At 50.2% G+C, this 16,163-nt stretch overlaps 1 protein-coding gene across 3 annotated transcripts in view; it reads right to left on the bottom strand.

The window, feature by feature from the left end:
* The window catches only part of VAV2 (vav guanine nucleotide exchange factor 2), a 122,476-nt gene that overhangs the window by 20,141 nt on the left and 86,172 nt on the right, over positions 1-16,163 (bottom strand). For all 3 annotated transcript variants that reach the window (XM_027471053.3, XM_027471055.3, XM_072025328.1), the window contains 5 exons: positions 13,228-13,296; positions 6,811-6,913; positions 4,565-4,663; positions 3,019-3,087; positions 2,251-2,351 (listed from right to left, as the gene is read on the bottom strand). In XM_027471053.3, coding sequence (XP_027326854.1) covers positions 2,251-2,351; positions 3,019-3,087; positions 4,565-4,663; positions 6,811-6,913; positions 13,228-13,296 — 441 coding nt within the window. The remainder of the gene's footprint in view (positions 1-2,250; positions 2,352-3,018; positions 3,088-4,564; positions 4,664-6,810; positions 6,914-13,227; positions 13,297-16,163) is intronic.

Here is a 16,163-nt window from a genome sequence, read left to right as displayed (position 1 = left end):
GGGAACCAGAGGCTTCCAAGCCCCCTAAATCCCAAGGATGTCTTCTGAAAAGTCCCAGCAGAGCTTCAGGTGTGCAGCAGCGCATTGTGTGCTTCCAGAAGGGGAAGGGGAAGGGGACCCACCTGAGACCACGAAAAGGGGGGACTGGGGGAAAGAAGGCTGTGACAGCCTTTGGAAACACAGCACAGCTCCGTCAGGACACCCCAGGCTACAAATCTAAACACCTGACACAAACAGAGCGGTTCTGCTGTGGATTCCCCCTTCTCCTCCATCTTGCTCATTAATCCTACGTGACAGGTTTGGGTTTCCCCCCCCGTTCCTCGCTGTTAACTGCATTGCTGCTGATAAGAAACACATTCAGCCGGGCGCTGTAACTCATCCGTTATTCCGGGGCCTCGCTTCTCGATGGGGACGATCTCCAGCACCTGCCCCGGTGTCGCTCTGTAAACGTGGGACCCTCGGACCCGGCAGGTAATTGAATGGAGAGATTTATGGGCTCCGCAGTCCCCGACCACGCCGCAGCCAATTCAGATTATTCTTCTGCCTTTTTCCCCTTGACAACTTCTGAGCGGGCACAATAATATCTATCTTGCCAGCACTTGGAGAGATTCGAAGAGGCTTTGGGAGCATAAATTCAAACCTCCAGCCTTCACAGAAAGAGATTTACAAACTATTTCCTTTAAGAAAAAAATCTGCGAAGCAGAATGGCAATGCATCATTTTGCCAGGGCGTCTCCGAGGATGCGGACAGGAGCAAGAGCTATTTGTCATGGCTACATTAGATGAGGAAGGTCTCAGCACAGGGACTCTGGAAGCCCACATCCACTTCTTGGTGGGGCAATGCCATCTCGCCATGCGAGCTTGCTGTCTCCTCCTGCGCCCTCATCTCTTTGCTGGAGCAGGGGACATCGCCACCTTCCCCCAGCCCTTTCCTATGGGGGAAAGGACCCTGTCTGTTCAGATCTAGTTGCTCCAAACTCTTCTTCCCCACTTTCAGGAGCCTATTCTCCTTGAAGAGACCAGTGCAGTTCTCGGCTTAACATTTTTCTAAGTATTTCCCAGCAGGGCACCCCCTCTGCTGTGGCCGAGCTCACAGAAGCAGCAACAGGGATGCTTTGCTCTGCTCTTGCACTGCTCTGAGCTGATGCACAAAACCTTGTTGTAACAAACAGAAAAGTGGCCTTTTCTTCTTTTCTTTTCTCTTCTTTTCTCTTTTCTTTTCTTGGTTTGTCTTTTGTTTACCAAAAATTGCTGTAACTGGCCAGATCTTGATCTCAGCAGCTTGCAAGCTCCTAGCTCCTGTGGAGCTGTGCGGGTCAGCCCAGGGATGCCCACATCCCTTCCCTGTCCCCGCCTGCACAGCTCCATCCCAGCCTCAAGAAAGGATTTGTGCCTGGGGACAGCACTCATGTGCACGGAGCCGAGTCAGGAATTAGGAAATTAAAATCACCTAAGTGGGCTTTGTGAGCATTTTTAAGTTATTTGCATTCTTCTTTGGAAACTTTTTTCTTTAATCCAAGAAACATTCCCTTCTAAAAGAGGCACTGTGAGTGATGGAATATCTGACCTTACGGTGTATTATTAATGCAGATGGTATTTCTGGAGTTATTGACTTCTGAATGGCATTTCTATGTCTAGACACTGGTTTAATCACAGTGAAATAACACCCTGGCATGAGTCCACAATGAATCAGGCCTTTGATTAGTGTTAAGGATATTAAAGGCTTTTATTAACCTTATCTTTGTGTTCGGGGGTACCCCTGCTCGCAGCTGCCAAAACACAGAACCTATTCTGTTTGCGAAAGCAACTTTCACATTTATTCATCACTCCATAGGTGCAGGGCAATGCCAGTGCCAAACACGGGATTTTTATAGCAAACCACTGCTCTGAGCTAACCAGACAGACGTCTCTCTGCAGGGCCTGATGCTGCCATGCTCCAGGCCCTCAAATCCCCATCAGGGCTTGCAGGAGAAGACAGCATTAAAGCCCATGCAGGGGAGAGAGGTTTTATTCCATTCTGGCTCACTGTAATCAAAACCTTCCCACCTTTATCTCCCCGTCTCCCTGCTGGTAAACCTCTCCCAACGTGTTGTGTTTAAGGGCAGGTCCAAGCGATGTCTCAGCAGCCCAACAGCACCTCGCTGCTGAATTGCTGATAAATTGCTGAAAGTGGTCTGCTGCAACACACGTCCAGTTAGAAACCCTCCTTTGTGAAAACCAGAGTTGTCTGAAGGCCGAGTTTCCTTTTTACCTCTCTTTGAATTCCAGAAATACTTTTGCCAGGCTGCTTCCTCCAGACATCATAGAGACGTCGATGGCTCGCAGGAAATTGAAGTGCACTTTAATTAGGTCCTAAAATGAAGAAACAATCAATACTTTAAACACACTTAAAGCGAGTGGGCAAACAGAGCCTGAAGACATGCACGTTCACTTCTTCATCAGGCAGTCATTCTCTCTTCTTTTTAGCTGTTTTTAAAATAAGCCTTCCTGGGTGAGATCAGCCCTAAACGGCAATAAGTACAAGGCTGTCATTCAGATAGGACAAATGCAAGCTGACAGAGCTCCATAGCGGGTGTGGAAATAGCCCCCCTGATCCCACAGTGTGCCCACACCAGCAGCATCCAACCTTTCTGCAGGAAACACATCTCTGCCACACCGCCCTGCCCCTCCTGCCCAGTGGGGGCTTCATTTTTCTCCATCCTGCCTGCTTCTGAAACAGCCCTGCTGTCTTTCCAAAGCACTTCTATGCACAGCTAAAATACACACAGGCCAAGGCCCAACCTTGGAACATCCACTGTGTAAAATTATTTTCTTACCTAGAGTTCATATAATCCCCAACTTTAATAATAAGCACTTAAAAAAAATCTCCTAAGCCCACTCAAGCTCTGCAGCAGATGGAGGACCGAACTTGTTCATGGAAAGGCAGGAATCTAATGTGCAATCTCAGAGTCTTCTCGTAAGTGGGAAGCTAAGCTGCCATGAAAAGAGCAAATATTTAAGCCAGCGTTTGTGTTGTTACCTCCAAATTGATGAAAATAGCTTCCATGTCCTGGGGAGTCAGTACCAGCTTCAGTGGGTTCATGTAGTTCTGCAAGAGGCAAGTGGAAAAGGGATTGAAATTGGAGAGAGAACAAGTGTTGTTCTTTTTTCTGTGTAAGGGAGATACCTTCCTGCTCCACCAGCTGCATTTACCTTGGCAGCTAGACGCCCAGCTTTAATGAATTTGTGCATTTGCAAGGGGCCCGTCCAGCAGGGAAGGTGCAGGGCACCCCAGTGCTACTACCTCTATCAAACTATTTATTTTATTTTATTTTATTTTATTTTATTTTATTTTATTTTATTTTATTTTATTTTTTATTTTACTTTATTTTATTTTTTATTTTACTTTATTTTACTTTATTAACCTGCTAGTTTTCCCACCACATTGCAGCTCTTGGCTGCAGCCGTGAGCAGCTCTGAAGCATCTTTGATTCTCTCCCTAGAATTTCGCCCTTGAAAAAGCGTGGCTGATATGATTACATTGGAAATGCCTTTCTGAACAAATACATATTAATAGAAATATCCACAGTACTTGTAACTACACAAAAAACACAACACAGATGCGATGCACTGGAGACAGGACCCTCTGGCCCTTAACATGCCGTCAGAACCTGCTAAGCCTCTGCAAGCCGTTTTGAAGGATATCAAAGCAATAACTTAACTCGTTTTTTTTAGACTGAAACAGAGGGTTTATGGCTGTTTTCAAAGAAAAAGAGCTATTTGCACACATTAGGACATTTGGTTGTAAAGTGGGGAATGGTGTTTTATTGCACTCAGTTCTGTGCCCAGCTCCTTTGCAGGAACTTGCAGCAGACTGAGGCAAACAATCACAGAAGGGGGGAAACAAAAGCGTTAGGGTGATGAGAAATGGCAGCTTCATTTTCACTATTGTTCTTCATTCCTGCCACTTTCCTTGGAGCAGAAACCACCTCCAGGCTCTGGCAGCACCCATGACTCCTCCGCCTTGCTGCGGCGTTCGTTTTATTTTAAAAGAAAGGCACGAAAATAATTTACCAAACCCAATTAAAGCCCATGAATTTGAGCAGTGGAATGTTACTTTTAATCCAATTAGCTTCAATGACAAGTCAGCACAGCTTCAGCACTTTTGAAAAACGCCCAGAACAAAGAAACTCCTTCAAATTACTTAGTGGCAATCGAAGAAGAGATAAGATATCTGCAACCACGGCTCTTATCAGAGAGACCGGCCAGGGGGTGCGGAGCAGGAACCTCTTACCATGGGGTGGGGGGACACAGCAGGGAATTTTTCAGCCTATTTCCAACAAGCAGCGATCAGAAAAAAAAAATATGCTCTTCAGCTCCTGCCATTACAGGCTGCGCATTTGTGCTTGTCAGGATGGGTTTTCTGTGTCCTCCTCCTCCTCTTGCAATTTAACATCTGAGTGCACTGATCCTGCCTCGTCGCATCTGCCAGCTCTCACAGCAAGAACTAACACGGCAAGATTAAGGCAGGATGGAGTGATGGGGTGGAAGGCAATGGTATAAAAAAGGGACGGCTCGGTTCTTACCTTTTCTATGTCTTCAAGTGTTTTGTAGTATTTGGCCTCGGTTTCTTGGATTTCTAGCAAACAGCAATTTCTTTTGTCATCTTCTGTCATGCCCATTTTCTAGAAAAAAGTTAAAGTGATGCATGTTCAGATAGTCCTAATGGTGGTCCTGCTCACACAGCTTCATTTGGCCTTCAGTGATGGCAAAGTTGTAACAAGCCCAAGGCAGGACAGGCAGAGAAGTATTGGCATTGGTTTATGTTAAAGGAAACTATTTTTATCCAAAAACAATAGGAAGAAACTCTGGCTCTACTATTCAGTGTGTTTCAGCATGGACAGCATTGCATTTTTCCATTTATTATAGCTCCATCGCCAAAGACTATCGGCTAAAGAATAAATGAGAGAGAAATGCTCTTTTTCTCTCTCTCTTTTTTTTTTGCTGAAGATGAAAATCACAGCAGAGCCTAAATGGGTCATAAATAATACGTTAGACTTATACAAATCCCCTGCCAGGGCTGCCAAGTCTGATGATTTTAGGTCAGATCTGATACTACACGTGTTGGTGTGGTTTTTTTTCAAAGCCTCAACTCCCGGCGTCACTTCTCTACATCTGTAAAGAGGAGCTGAGGAGTCGTGGTGGGAGGTGAAGCACTTGACAGTGCCAAGTCTGGGGGGTGATTCAGTCGGTGGTTTGATGTAATGATCATGCACGGGACGGCACATCCTCAGCGTGCCTGTTCTAACCCCCAGCCTGGACCTAGCAGCAAACCGGTGTTTTAATCGATGTGGCTTACCTGCATGTATCTAATCTGAAGCATGCAGAAATACAAGAAACCAATTAGTGTTACACACTCGCTATGGCAACACAGCTTAAAAAGAATCCAATATCGAGACAGAAACGTGGGTGATTGCATTAAAAATAGACTCTTGCTCAAGGGCAGGGAGGAAAGGGGGTGCCCAAGGAAACAAAACACTGCAGAGGACACTGAAAAACTGTTCTCACTGCCCCTAATCTGGCACTGCCTGCCTGCTGGGCACCCGTGTCGTGGGACCATTCGTTTTGGCAGGGGTCCCTGGGGACACTTTGTGCCCAGCTCCTTAATCCAGAAAGGTTTTTGGAGCTGTTCAGGCTGCAGACAAGGGGTGAAGAGATGAAACGCCTCATCCAGCATCGTCACAGCTTTCACATCACGCATGGCCAGGCTTGGTTTTGGTCCCCAAGCTCCCAGCACCCGTCCATGTGTTTTGGGTTTTTAATGGCTCAGCAATGTGTGCATTTATCCTGCTGTGCTGCAGGGAGCTCTGCACCACGGCCAGCTGCTGTTTGCCAGCAGGAGGCAGTAATTGGGGTTTACCCGAATCCAGAGCTGGCAGATATCAGGGGATGGGAGAACGTGGAAGCTTGTGCTCTGATGGAAGGCTCCCTTCCAGCTCTGCACCAGCAAAAACCAGTGTGGTGCTTCTCCGTGGGGACACAGGCAGCAAGGAGGGCTGACGGCACCTCTGGGGAGATGCAAGAGCCACCACCACCTCCCTGGACCATCCATGGAGCAGGAAACTTGCACCAGAGCCCCTTGGAGTCAATGCAAGTCCCTCTGTGATGTCCTGCGTGCCGTACTCCTGCTTTTCCCAACTGGCTTTGGAGATGACACATGGGGTCGGCTGCTTCTCCACAAAGCCCCACAGGGCCCTGGGTCCCTTCACTCCAGGAATCTCGGCCGTGAAAGCTCCAAGCACCCAGGCAGGAGCAGGAACAAGCTCCAACCCTTGTGCTGAACCCTCAGCACACAAATCTGCCAGCCCAGATCTAAAAATACCATCGCACAGGGCACGAGGCTCGGTGATGGAGCACGTACGAGCCCCATCGCCCCCCAGAGGGGCTGCAGCGACACACTCTGCGCTGGCTCAGCAGCAAACGACTATTTTTAGCTTGTCTTTTACCATTTGGGCTTATTAGCTCTCCTTCCCCTTCCTCCTCCGCCAACTCCTTCAGACGATGCGATGTGCTGGAAAACTCCTCGGAGAGCTCCCTCCGGGCCAGCGCCATCCCACTCGGCTTATTTTTACCTCTGGCGAGGCAGCTTGGCTTCGAGGGATGATGCAAAGTGATTTGCTCCCCTGCAGCAACCCCCGTCATCTGTGGATCACTTCTTATTTAATTCTATCCTCAACCCCCATCAGCCGTGGATCACTTATTATTTAATTCTATCCTCTCCCTTCCCCCCTGCCCGATTCCAGTTCCAAAAAAAACGCACGTGGATTATTACCATGGGCTGCTGAACTTCCACTCTGATGATATCTTCGTAGATATCATCGCCTTCATCTTCGCAGGGGACGCAGTCGTAAATATCCTCCCCCAGATCATGTTCGCTGGAACGAGAAGGAGAAAAGCTCAGGGACAGCAGGGCACGTTCCCTGCTGCTGGATCGCAGGGAGAGCGATCACAGCCATAAGGAAACCCCAAGGCCCGTGGCACTGACATCCATCCATGCTTCCCATCGACATTAAAGTCCATTTTTTGGGATTGGCCCCACTGCCCAGCCCCTCCTGCTGGCTGGCAGCTGGGCAAGGTGAAGGTGAACCCAGCCTGGGTCCATCCAGTCCTCTGAAGGTGTCTGCAGCCTCCTGTGAGCACTTTATGACCCACTGCAGCCCCCAGCAGCAACCTTATTGGAAAATGGGGATAAAAGAGACACTGGGAAAAAAAAAATAAAAAAAATCACACAGCCACACTCCCAATACACGTTTTGCCATACGGGAATCTCACCAGATGCTCAGCTCTGTGATGCTCAGTCCCAGTGCTGGGCAGACTCCAGTAACAGCATTTACATCACAGGTGAATCAAATAGCCATAAAGTCACATTTTCAGGACTGGCCAAGATGTTTAGGAGATGCCCCTGCAAGCACAGGCTTTAAGGTGTCCCTGCAACATAGTGCCCAACTTCTATTGAAGGTTTTAGGTACTTAATTGTCACCTGAGCCTTTGCAAACTCCCCCAGGGGCTCCTAAGTCTTGGAGCTCTTCTGAAAATTCAACCCACAATAAATACCAATTAACAACAGTAATGCTAGAGCTTAGATCTACAGGTGCAAATTGCTAACAGCTCCCACTGAAGTCAACCTCATGGGATCAGGACAGTGTGAAATGCTGGAATATCAAACAGCTTTCACATATTTTACAAGCAGTCTCTTTCAACATGGGCATTAATTACATACAAATACGTTTAGGTGTAAAACCGTGCTCAAAACGTAATGCTCAAATCTCTGTATTATACAGCACTGAGCAGCAGAGCACATCTGTTTGCAAAACCGGGCTTTATTTCTTTTCTAAATGCAGCTCTTTCTATTTTTAAAAACAGATTTATTTAATAAAAGTTTGGGGATTTTAAATAAATTCACTGGCATGATGTATCCATCCCATTCTTCCCGAGTGATGCATTGCAGCTGCTGTAATAATGCCCACTAATAGCTGGTGATCCATCTTCCCCTTCCCAAGCGTCGCCGTCACCGTTATTATCTGTACCAATATTTATATTCTCAGCTCCTCTCCTTATCCAGAGCAAGTAACTCCTGCTTCCTGATTAATCTTCCCTTCTCGGATTGCTGGCTGCCTCTCCATACATCATTTCCCTGGCTCGAAGGTCGTTAGGAACCGTACGGCTGGGTTAATGTCGCCAGCACGAGCCTGGCGGCTGCTGCCCAACCAAGGCCAACTCTCCCCTGCTCACCGGTACCAGCACGAGCCCTCGCTATCTCTATTTGCTGCCTGGAGACAGAAACAGAGACAATTCCCAAATCCTAGGGCCAACTGGAAGGGCGCATCCATTTCAGAGCTTAGAGAAGTGCTCAAACCCATCCCCTTCCGTCGGTGCCGTGTTTTGTCTGCCGGAGTGGAAAATAAGCACCCTCCCCCGTTATTAACAAAGAGAATTGGCTTTGGGTGGTTTTACACAGCAGCAACCCACGAAGACACTAAATTTTAAACGCCCTAAGGGCAGATATTTTCAGCAGTACCGTCAGCATCCCAAGCATGTCCCACGTGGACTGCGCAACCTGGGGAGGCCAGACCCTCACCTTTTTCTTTGCAGAGGCAGGATTTAGTCCTTCAATAAAAGCAGCAAACCGAGAGCTGCCCAGTGGGACTGGAGCCTGTGATCTGCTGCCTGGATTAGGAGCTTCATTGACATCCCCGGGTTTGGCAAAGGGATTTGATCCTCCCTTCAGAGGTACCAGCAACATTTGCAATTGCTGTTATTAGGATGGATACAAACAGCTCTGAGCTGGCAGCTTCTTGCCTAGCCAAGGAAGCTTATTCAGGGCAAAGTAATGGGAGTTGTTCTTATGTAAGGCAATTTCAGGCAAAGCCAGTGCTTTTGGCCAAGCTTTTCCTCCCTGGCAATGACCACTCTGCACAAATGCCCTCCAAAGCAGGCAGCGGCCCTGCTGTGAGCAGCTCCCACAAGAGAGGGACTGATGACATTTCCAGTGGCATTACAGACGAGGAAGGTAAGCAGAGAAATGCTGGGAAGCTGATGAGTTTGTACCAGCCTCAGAAATTCTCGGACGAGTCCCAGCGAGGCGCTCAGCACCAAACCAACCACGCCACGACCCACCCAAAACCACAGCGCGGCTTTGCTGCACTGATCAAAGACCAGAAGCACCAGGAAGAGCAAAAGGAGGAGGGAGAAGGAGCTAAAATAAGAGGACCAAAAGCTGAACACAGATTTCCAGCAGTGCAGCCGGGGTTAAGAGCCAGAGGGTGAGCAGAGCCCCGTGCCGGCAGCACATCTGGCAGGGTTAGGTGTCAGGGTGATGGAGGGCAAGATGTGCAACGCAGAGGCTGGACCCGAGATCTTGCAGGGTTTTTATTACCCAGATGTTATTTAGACTGAGACACAGGTCTGGAAATAGCAAGAGAGGCCTTCACCCATCTATTCTGCTCTGGTCTCACATTCTCTGTCAGAAGTCGAACCCTATAATCTCAGAAATGAGCCTCGAGCAGTTATAGCAACTAACATCATCTCAGAGATGGCAAAAGCAAGACATATAAAATCTTTGCTGATGACAAAGAAGAAAAGATGTGTACAAGTGCTCTGGCTTGAGTGTCCTGGACCACAGAGCCATTTATTTCACTGCCTGGCATGTGTGGTTTTCCCAACATGGGAAAAATAATGAGAAAAGTGGCAGCTAACTTATCATCTCACCTTGGCTTCTCAATTCATTACTTTCTTTTTTTAAAATGCACTTGAGCAATTCTGCTGATCACATCACTGTTTTGGAAGACGTGACGAGAGCCACTGATAACAGCAGGGAAAGAAATAAACTTCAGCAAAAACTCGTAGCAGGGGACAGGTTTGGGGCAAAGCGTGCCCAAATGAGCGGCATCACTTGGGCACAAGCTCTCACTTTTAGAGGAGAAAAAGAGGTAAGAGTTGCTCAAAGGGAACGTTTCCTGTCAAACCATTCACAGCTCTTCTATGAACTGACTCCAAATTATACAAATACCTACCAAACAACCCCAAACCTGCCCTGGGTGTAACCCACACACCACGCTCTGTGCCAGCAGAGGGCCAGGGCCCTGCAGAGGGAAGGTAAGCGGAGCAGGTTTGTGATAAGGAAGGTTCAGATGCTGTAAAGAAGACCAGGATTAATTGCCCTCATAAATTTATCATGACAAAATAACCGGGGTGAGGTGAAGCAGCAGCAGAGAGAATTCACATGAAGCGCTAAGTAAGGCTTGGGAGGTGCCAGAGTGGCTCGGGGCGGCTAAAACAGACACCCCGAGACGTGAAGGCAGTGGGCAGGATGGTGCTGAGCAGCACAGCAGGTCACTGCCTGCTGCCAGGAGGCTCGCACAGACCCGGACAAACACTGCTTCGATTCTTCTCAGCAGTTCCCAGCGAAGGCAGCCGTGTTATCGCCCCGACCCACTCATTTCCTTGTGTAAATTTCTCCCCAGCGTGCTGCTGGAGGGCCTGGCAGCCGGGCGGGCTGCAATAAATCACGCAGCAGAGGATGCTCGACCTTTTACCACTCCTCCCAGCGCTGATGGTACAGCCACCATCCAGCCCTGCCATCTGCCCCGGTGCTCCCAAGCTGCCATCTGGCCGACAGCAGCGCGAGCAGAGGGGGCAGGCGGGCTGAGGACAGGGAATTTGAGACCTTGCTCGCTCCCCTGATAGCCTTTTGGTTTTCCCTCCCCTCTCCATCACTGATTGCTCTTTTTTTTTTATGTAAAATAAATGTCTGTCTCCATGCCATGATCTGGCTTGACCTCCTGGACGCACCGCACAATGCTGGGGATAAGGTAATCTGCACGAAAAATCAGCCCTGCCCCAAAAGTGAGGGCACAAAGGGCTCAGCAAGGCACGGACGTCCTTTAGGGCCACCAGCCACCAAAACATTGTTTGAACCAGCTCAATATTTATCCAGAGCTTTTTACTACAGGAGCACAACATCCAAAGACAGCCCCAAGTGGGAGACTCCTCTGCCCTGTAGGGGTGACTGGGCAGGTCCCAGTCTGTGCCAGTTGTCCCCCTCCTCCTGTCCCTCCCTGTCCCTGCAAAGCCAGCGGGGACAGCAGGCTGGCACCCTGCAATGGCACGTTTTGCAGAGTTTTTAAGCTGTGCATCCCTCCACAGCTATCCAAAGGGCAGAAATCACCACTTGGATAACTCAGTGCAGCCAACACAGAAGAAGCACAGGGATGGGGGACTGCTTTTGCAAGAGGGAAGATTGCTGTGCGTGGTTTTACTGTTCCTAATGATTTCTTCTGAGCGTTGGGTCACTCAAGGCTGTGCAAATCATTTCCTCGCCCTCGATTCAGCACTCGGGATGCACTCACATCTCCCCAAGGCAGCTGGATCGGGAGCGATACTCAATGCAGAGCTGCTGGGCGGACTGAATCACTCGCAGCCCGTGAATGATGCCCTTGTTCCGCTGCTTGGGGATCGGCAGCAGCTAAGAAAGAGCTTTCTCATGCGGCCTCGTGGCTTGCCAGCGCGCAGCGTGGGTGCCCAGCGTGCACCATTGTGAACGGCAAGCTGCCCCTCAACGTCCCCTGGGAGATGCTCCTTGGCCGGGGCAGGAAGGGGCAGCGGTGCTGCTGTGTCAGCAGGCAGCGCACCAGCCCTGCTGCTCGGGGTCTCTCGGGGGCATTTCAGGGTTGTTTTACAGTTGCAGATGAATTACGGCTCCATTTCACGGGTTGTGCCTCCGCACGACTTGGCTGCGCTGGGAGCGCTGATTCCTATGAACAAATTCGTGAGCTATCCCCCTTCACACACCCCTGTCAGCACTGGTCCCACCTAATGATGTAAAGAGGAGGATTTGGCAAAGGACGGGGGAAGAAAAAACAAGTTAAAAGTCAAAGACGATCTGGGACAGAAGAAAGGAGCTCGTGCCCCACCGGCAGCCGATCAGAAATACATTTCCAAGCCATCAGAGCACATTTAGGGCCCCCAGGGCCAGACCAACTCCCAGCCACGAGCGAAGGGATGGGGGGAACTGGGACAGCCACAGCTGGACACTGCCCCTCGGTCCCCAACACTCAGAGGTGTCCCCTCCTACACAGACAGCACCTTGCAGAGCCCCCATGCAAAAATTGGGTATTTAAAAAGCCCAATATTAAAGGGATTTAATATTGAGGAGAGGGGGGGGATGTTGCTCTTAAAAGGCTCCTTTTCTAAGTTCAAATTTTATTAAACTGCAGCTGCTGGGACCAACCCAAGAGCGGGGGATTGCAGTATCCTCCGTTCCCTGTACGGGGGATTTATGATTTACTTTCGTAATAACCGAAGCCATAAGGAACTCATTGGATTAAGGAGCCTTATTATTTATGTTGTGGAACAATAATATTTAACCGTATGAAGCCGCACATCCACCCGCCCAGCTTTTCTCCCCGTCTGAAACAGGCTGCACTTTGTGAGCCCGGTCCCGGCCCCGCCGGAGCCGATGGGAATATTGCCATCGAATTCCGATCGGGCCAACGTTTCACCAGCCACCAGCTTTAGTTCAAGGTTGTTTAAAAGCTTGTTACAGCATCCCCGCAGCTCAGGGGCAGCAAAGCACAGGCACCGGGGATGCAAATAAATACAGACAGGGGAAGGCGCTGCCGGGTGCGAGGGGCTGGCACCCATCGAGGCACCGGGTACCCCTGTCTCAGCCACGTCTCAGCTCTCTCCTGCCCTGTTTTGGCTGCTCTGCCCTGCACAGCGGGTGCTACGAGCCTTTGTGCAGTCCCAGCTGTTTGTGGAAAGTGTGCTGCTGAAGTGAGACACGGCTTGGAAAACGATAAATTGCTCAGGTTCATGCATTGTGTGGGACCCTGGGGTTACCGTGGGGGTTATTCCCCAACCTGCAGCCCCACAGAGAGCACTCGGAGCAAGCCCCGCTGCAGGAATCACACCCAGGGCTTTTGTGGCTCTTGAAGGGATGCAGCAGGAGGGGGTCCCCATGGGCTGTCCCCCCCCCCAAGCCGCCCATGAACTCAGCCTGACCCAAAGCAACATCTCCCAGGGCTCTGCAGGGCAAAGACAGAGCGCTGGAAGTGCCCCCACATCATCAGAGCAGCCAGGCTGGTGCCCCCAGCCCCGCTGTCAAACCCCATCTGTCTTTGCTGGATCTAAAGGACAACCTTTCCCCATCGTGTGCCCCCCCCACCCCCCGGGGAAGCGAGGCACTCACTCGGCCAGCTCCTCCAGGCTGCGGTACACGTCGTCATCGTTCTCCGCGGTCTCCTCCGAAGGGAAGGGCCTGCAAAGGAGATGGGTGACAGTGTTAGTGGTTAGTTTGGCAGTCCCAGCCGAACCCAGAGCATCACCAGAGCTGCTTACCGAGCACAATATCCCTTGCAGACACATTTGTCCCCCTCGAGGCATTAGGTCCCAGGGGGACCCGCACCCTGGGAAACACACCCTCACCCGGAGCTGTGCTGCCAGCAGGAGAGCCCACCAGGACGAAGAAGTCCTTACAAGAGTGGGGCTTCCTCATATCAACATGTTGAAAAAATGCTAAAACCCCATCAGGGGGTGACGGGGAGAGAAAGGACATCAAAAGGGCAAAAGAAAGCAGGGGGAAGCGGATTAAAAAGAGGAAAGGAGGGAATGGGGAGGCAGGGGGGGGAAAGCAAGAATTCCTTGGCTCGTTCTGAAGTAATAATCAAGTAATGTAGGAAAGAGATGAAAAATATTGCTTTAATTAAAGCCAATGTATTATTGCTGGCACGGGACCATAGTGGGCCAGGGCTCTGCTGGGGCTGGATGCACCTTGCGCCGCCAGCTGCAGCACGGGGCCGGGGAGGATGCTGCGGGGAAGAGGACACACGTGAACCTCCAGCTGCCCCCACGTGCAATTTCCTCCTCAGTTCTATCCCACTCTCCCTATTTCACGATGGATTGCCTCTCCTGAAAGATTTAACACGTGGCCTGGCTGGGCCCTCAATTTGCTATTTTTGGATCTTGTCTCCAGCACTGATTTGCCTGCCCTCCCCTGCTTCGCTTCGCCCCAGTTTTGGTGAGCGGCTTCAGGCCGAGTGAACCAGGGGCTGAATGCAGGAGTTAACCCCAACCACTGCCAGGTGGTGAGCCCAGCACAGGGCAGGATGATGCCATACTCCTAGTCTTGGGGTTGTGGTGCCTCCCTGTGAGATGCAAACCCGCAGAACAAGGGCGCACGGCCCCGGGCTGGTTGGATCTCACCATGCACACGTGCCAAGGGGCAATGCAGGAGGCAGGGAGCCACGGGTGGGAAGAGCAGACGGGGCTGTGGCTGCTCTCCCCGCAAGGCTGTGCCATCCAGAGGCTGTCCCAAAGCCCCAATATCTGTCTGCATGTCTGTGAGATGTGCCCTCTGCATTTTGGGGACGAGCATCAAAGCACAAAGGCACAGCAAGAGATCAGGGGGGGCTTCACAAAGCTTCACAAAGCAAGTGTTTGTGGGTTTCCTTTGCCCTGGGGACTTGGGGCTAGCACGAATCCACGTGAAGCTCTCACAAAAAGCCACCAGCTAGCCCTGCCCACGGCTGAGCTGATCCTGGGGAAACATCCTCAGATTTCAGCCCAACAGCAAGGGGAATGGCAGCAGCATTGCACCCCCCTGCAAAGCCCCAGGAGGAGAGAAAAAAAACAGAGGTGACCTCTCCTCAAACACCACTGGTTAAAGTAAAGGCAAAAACCCACCACAAGACATGACCTCCTTTTTTCCAAACGCACCTTCTGCATTTAAACTCTATTTCCTCTTCCAGCGCTCACCATGCCAGAACGAAAGACGTTTAAGAGCTATCAGGAATATTAAAATCATGAGAACGCGTTTCCAACCATAAATCTGGGCTTGAGGTGGAATCAAGGGCTGTGATAAACCCCCACTGTGTAAGACAAGGAGAGAGCAAAGAGAAAACCATCTCCTAATGAGAGTTTCTGGGAGACAGCAGCTCCGCGAGCCCCGGCAGCCTCACCTTGACCGTGGGCAACGCACCGGAGTGAAAGTCAGGGCAGGGGAGGAATTAATAACCTGTATCTCAGCAATTGCAGGTAATGGCTAAATAGGGACGCGCGGAATGCAATTAGAAGGAAGGTCAGGCTGAGGGGAGGGTTACCAAATGAGCCGTCTGAAATTCGGAGCTGAAGGGCGGCTTTTTTGGAGGAAGCACTTCGGTCGAGCCCTTTGAGCTGGCTGCCTGTGCAAATGTGTGGTTTGTCCAGGAGCTACACGAGACCCCAGTGATTTTCCCAAGTCCCTGGGTCATTGTCACGGGAGCGGGGCTGCCACCTCCCTGCCCAAAGCAGGGTGCCAGCCGCCCCTCTCCCAGCTGGCAGCACCCAGGCAGGGACTTGCCAGGGTGTTCAGGCAGCTGGCACCCAAAAGCTGCACCTCCTCCAGCCATGAGCTCTCCAAGAGCTGTCGTAGTGCCTAGGACCAGTCCGAATGGCATTATTTGAAAAAAATAAGTAAAATAATAGCAGAAGCCTCAGGAGTAAAGGAGACTAAAAGCTCATGATTCCCTGAAAAATTGTGTGCTTCACTGCGCTTCCTAAGCAGTATTAACTGCAATAGCTGGGGATGCCCAACATTAATGAATAAAATATTCTGTGTCCACTGAAACCCATCAGTTTTGCAGAGCTCCCAAACTCTTAAAATTCATTTCAAAAAAGTCCCTTTTTAGAATCAATATTTAAGCACTAGTCTTTTTTTTTTTTCAGTCCACCATCACAAAAAAAAAAAAGTGACACCTGCTGAGCCATTTATCCCTCAAGCCTGTGCCACTTCATCCACTCGGATGGAGAGCAAAAGCCCCAGCAACATCAAACGCTGCTGGAGCAGCCTCTTAAAGATGATAAACCTCCAGAGCAGGCTTCTTCACAACAAACCCCAGCGCATTCAACAGCACCATTTCCAGAGATCAAAGAAGAGAACCCAGGAGTGATTGATCCAAGGCGTTTGTTTTAGAGACTAAAAAGAGAAGAAAAGACCAAGTGATTTGTTGTGGCGTTTAAAGGAAGCTTCTCAGCTTGAGGACAAGACTTACGGCAGCCAATCCTCCCCGACACCCAACGCAAAGCTCCCCTCTGAGCTTAAAACCATTCAGGTGATTTTCCGGGGCATGGAGCCCCCTGGAAAAAAAA

The sequence above is a fragment of the Anas platyrhynchos genome, chromosome 18 (assembly GCF_047663525.1).
Source record: "Anas platyrhynchos isolate ZD024472 breed Pekin duck chromosome 18, IASCAAS_PekinDuck_T2T, whole genome shotgun sequence".
Lineage (NCBI taxonomy): Eukaryota > Metazoa > Chordata > Aves > Anseriformes > Anatidae > Anas > Anas platyrhynchos.
This window is presented reverse-complemented; position numbering and strand designations above follow the sequence as displayed.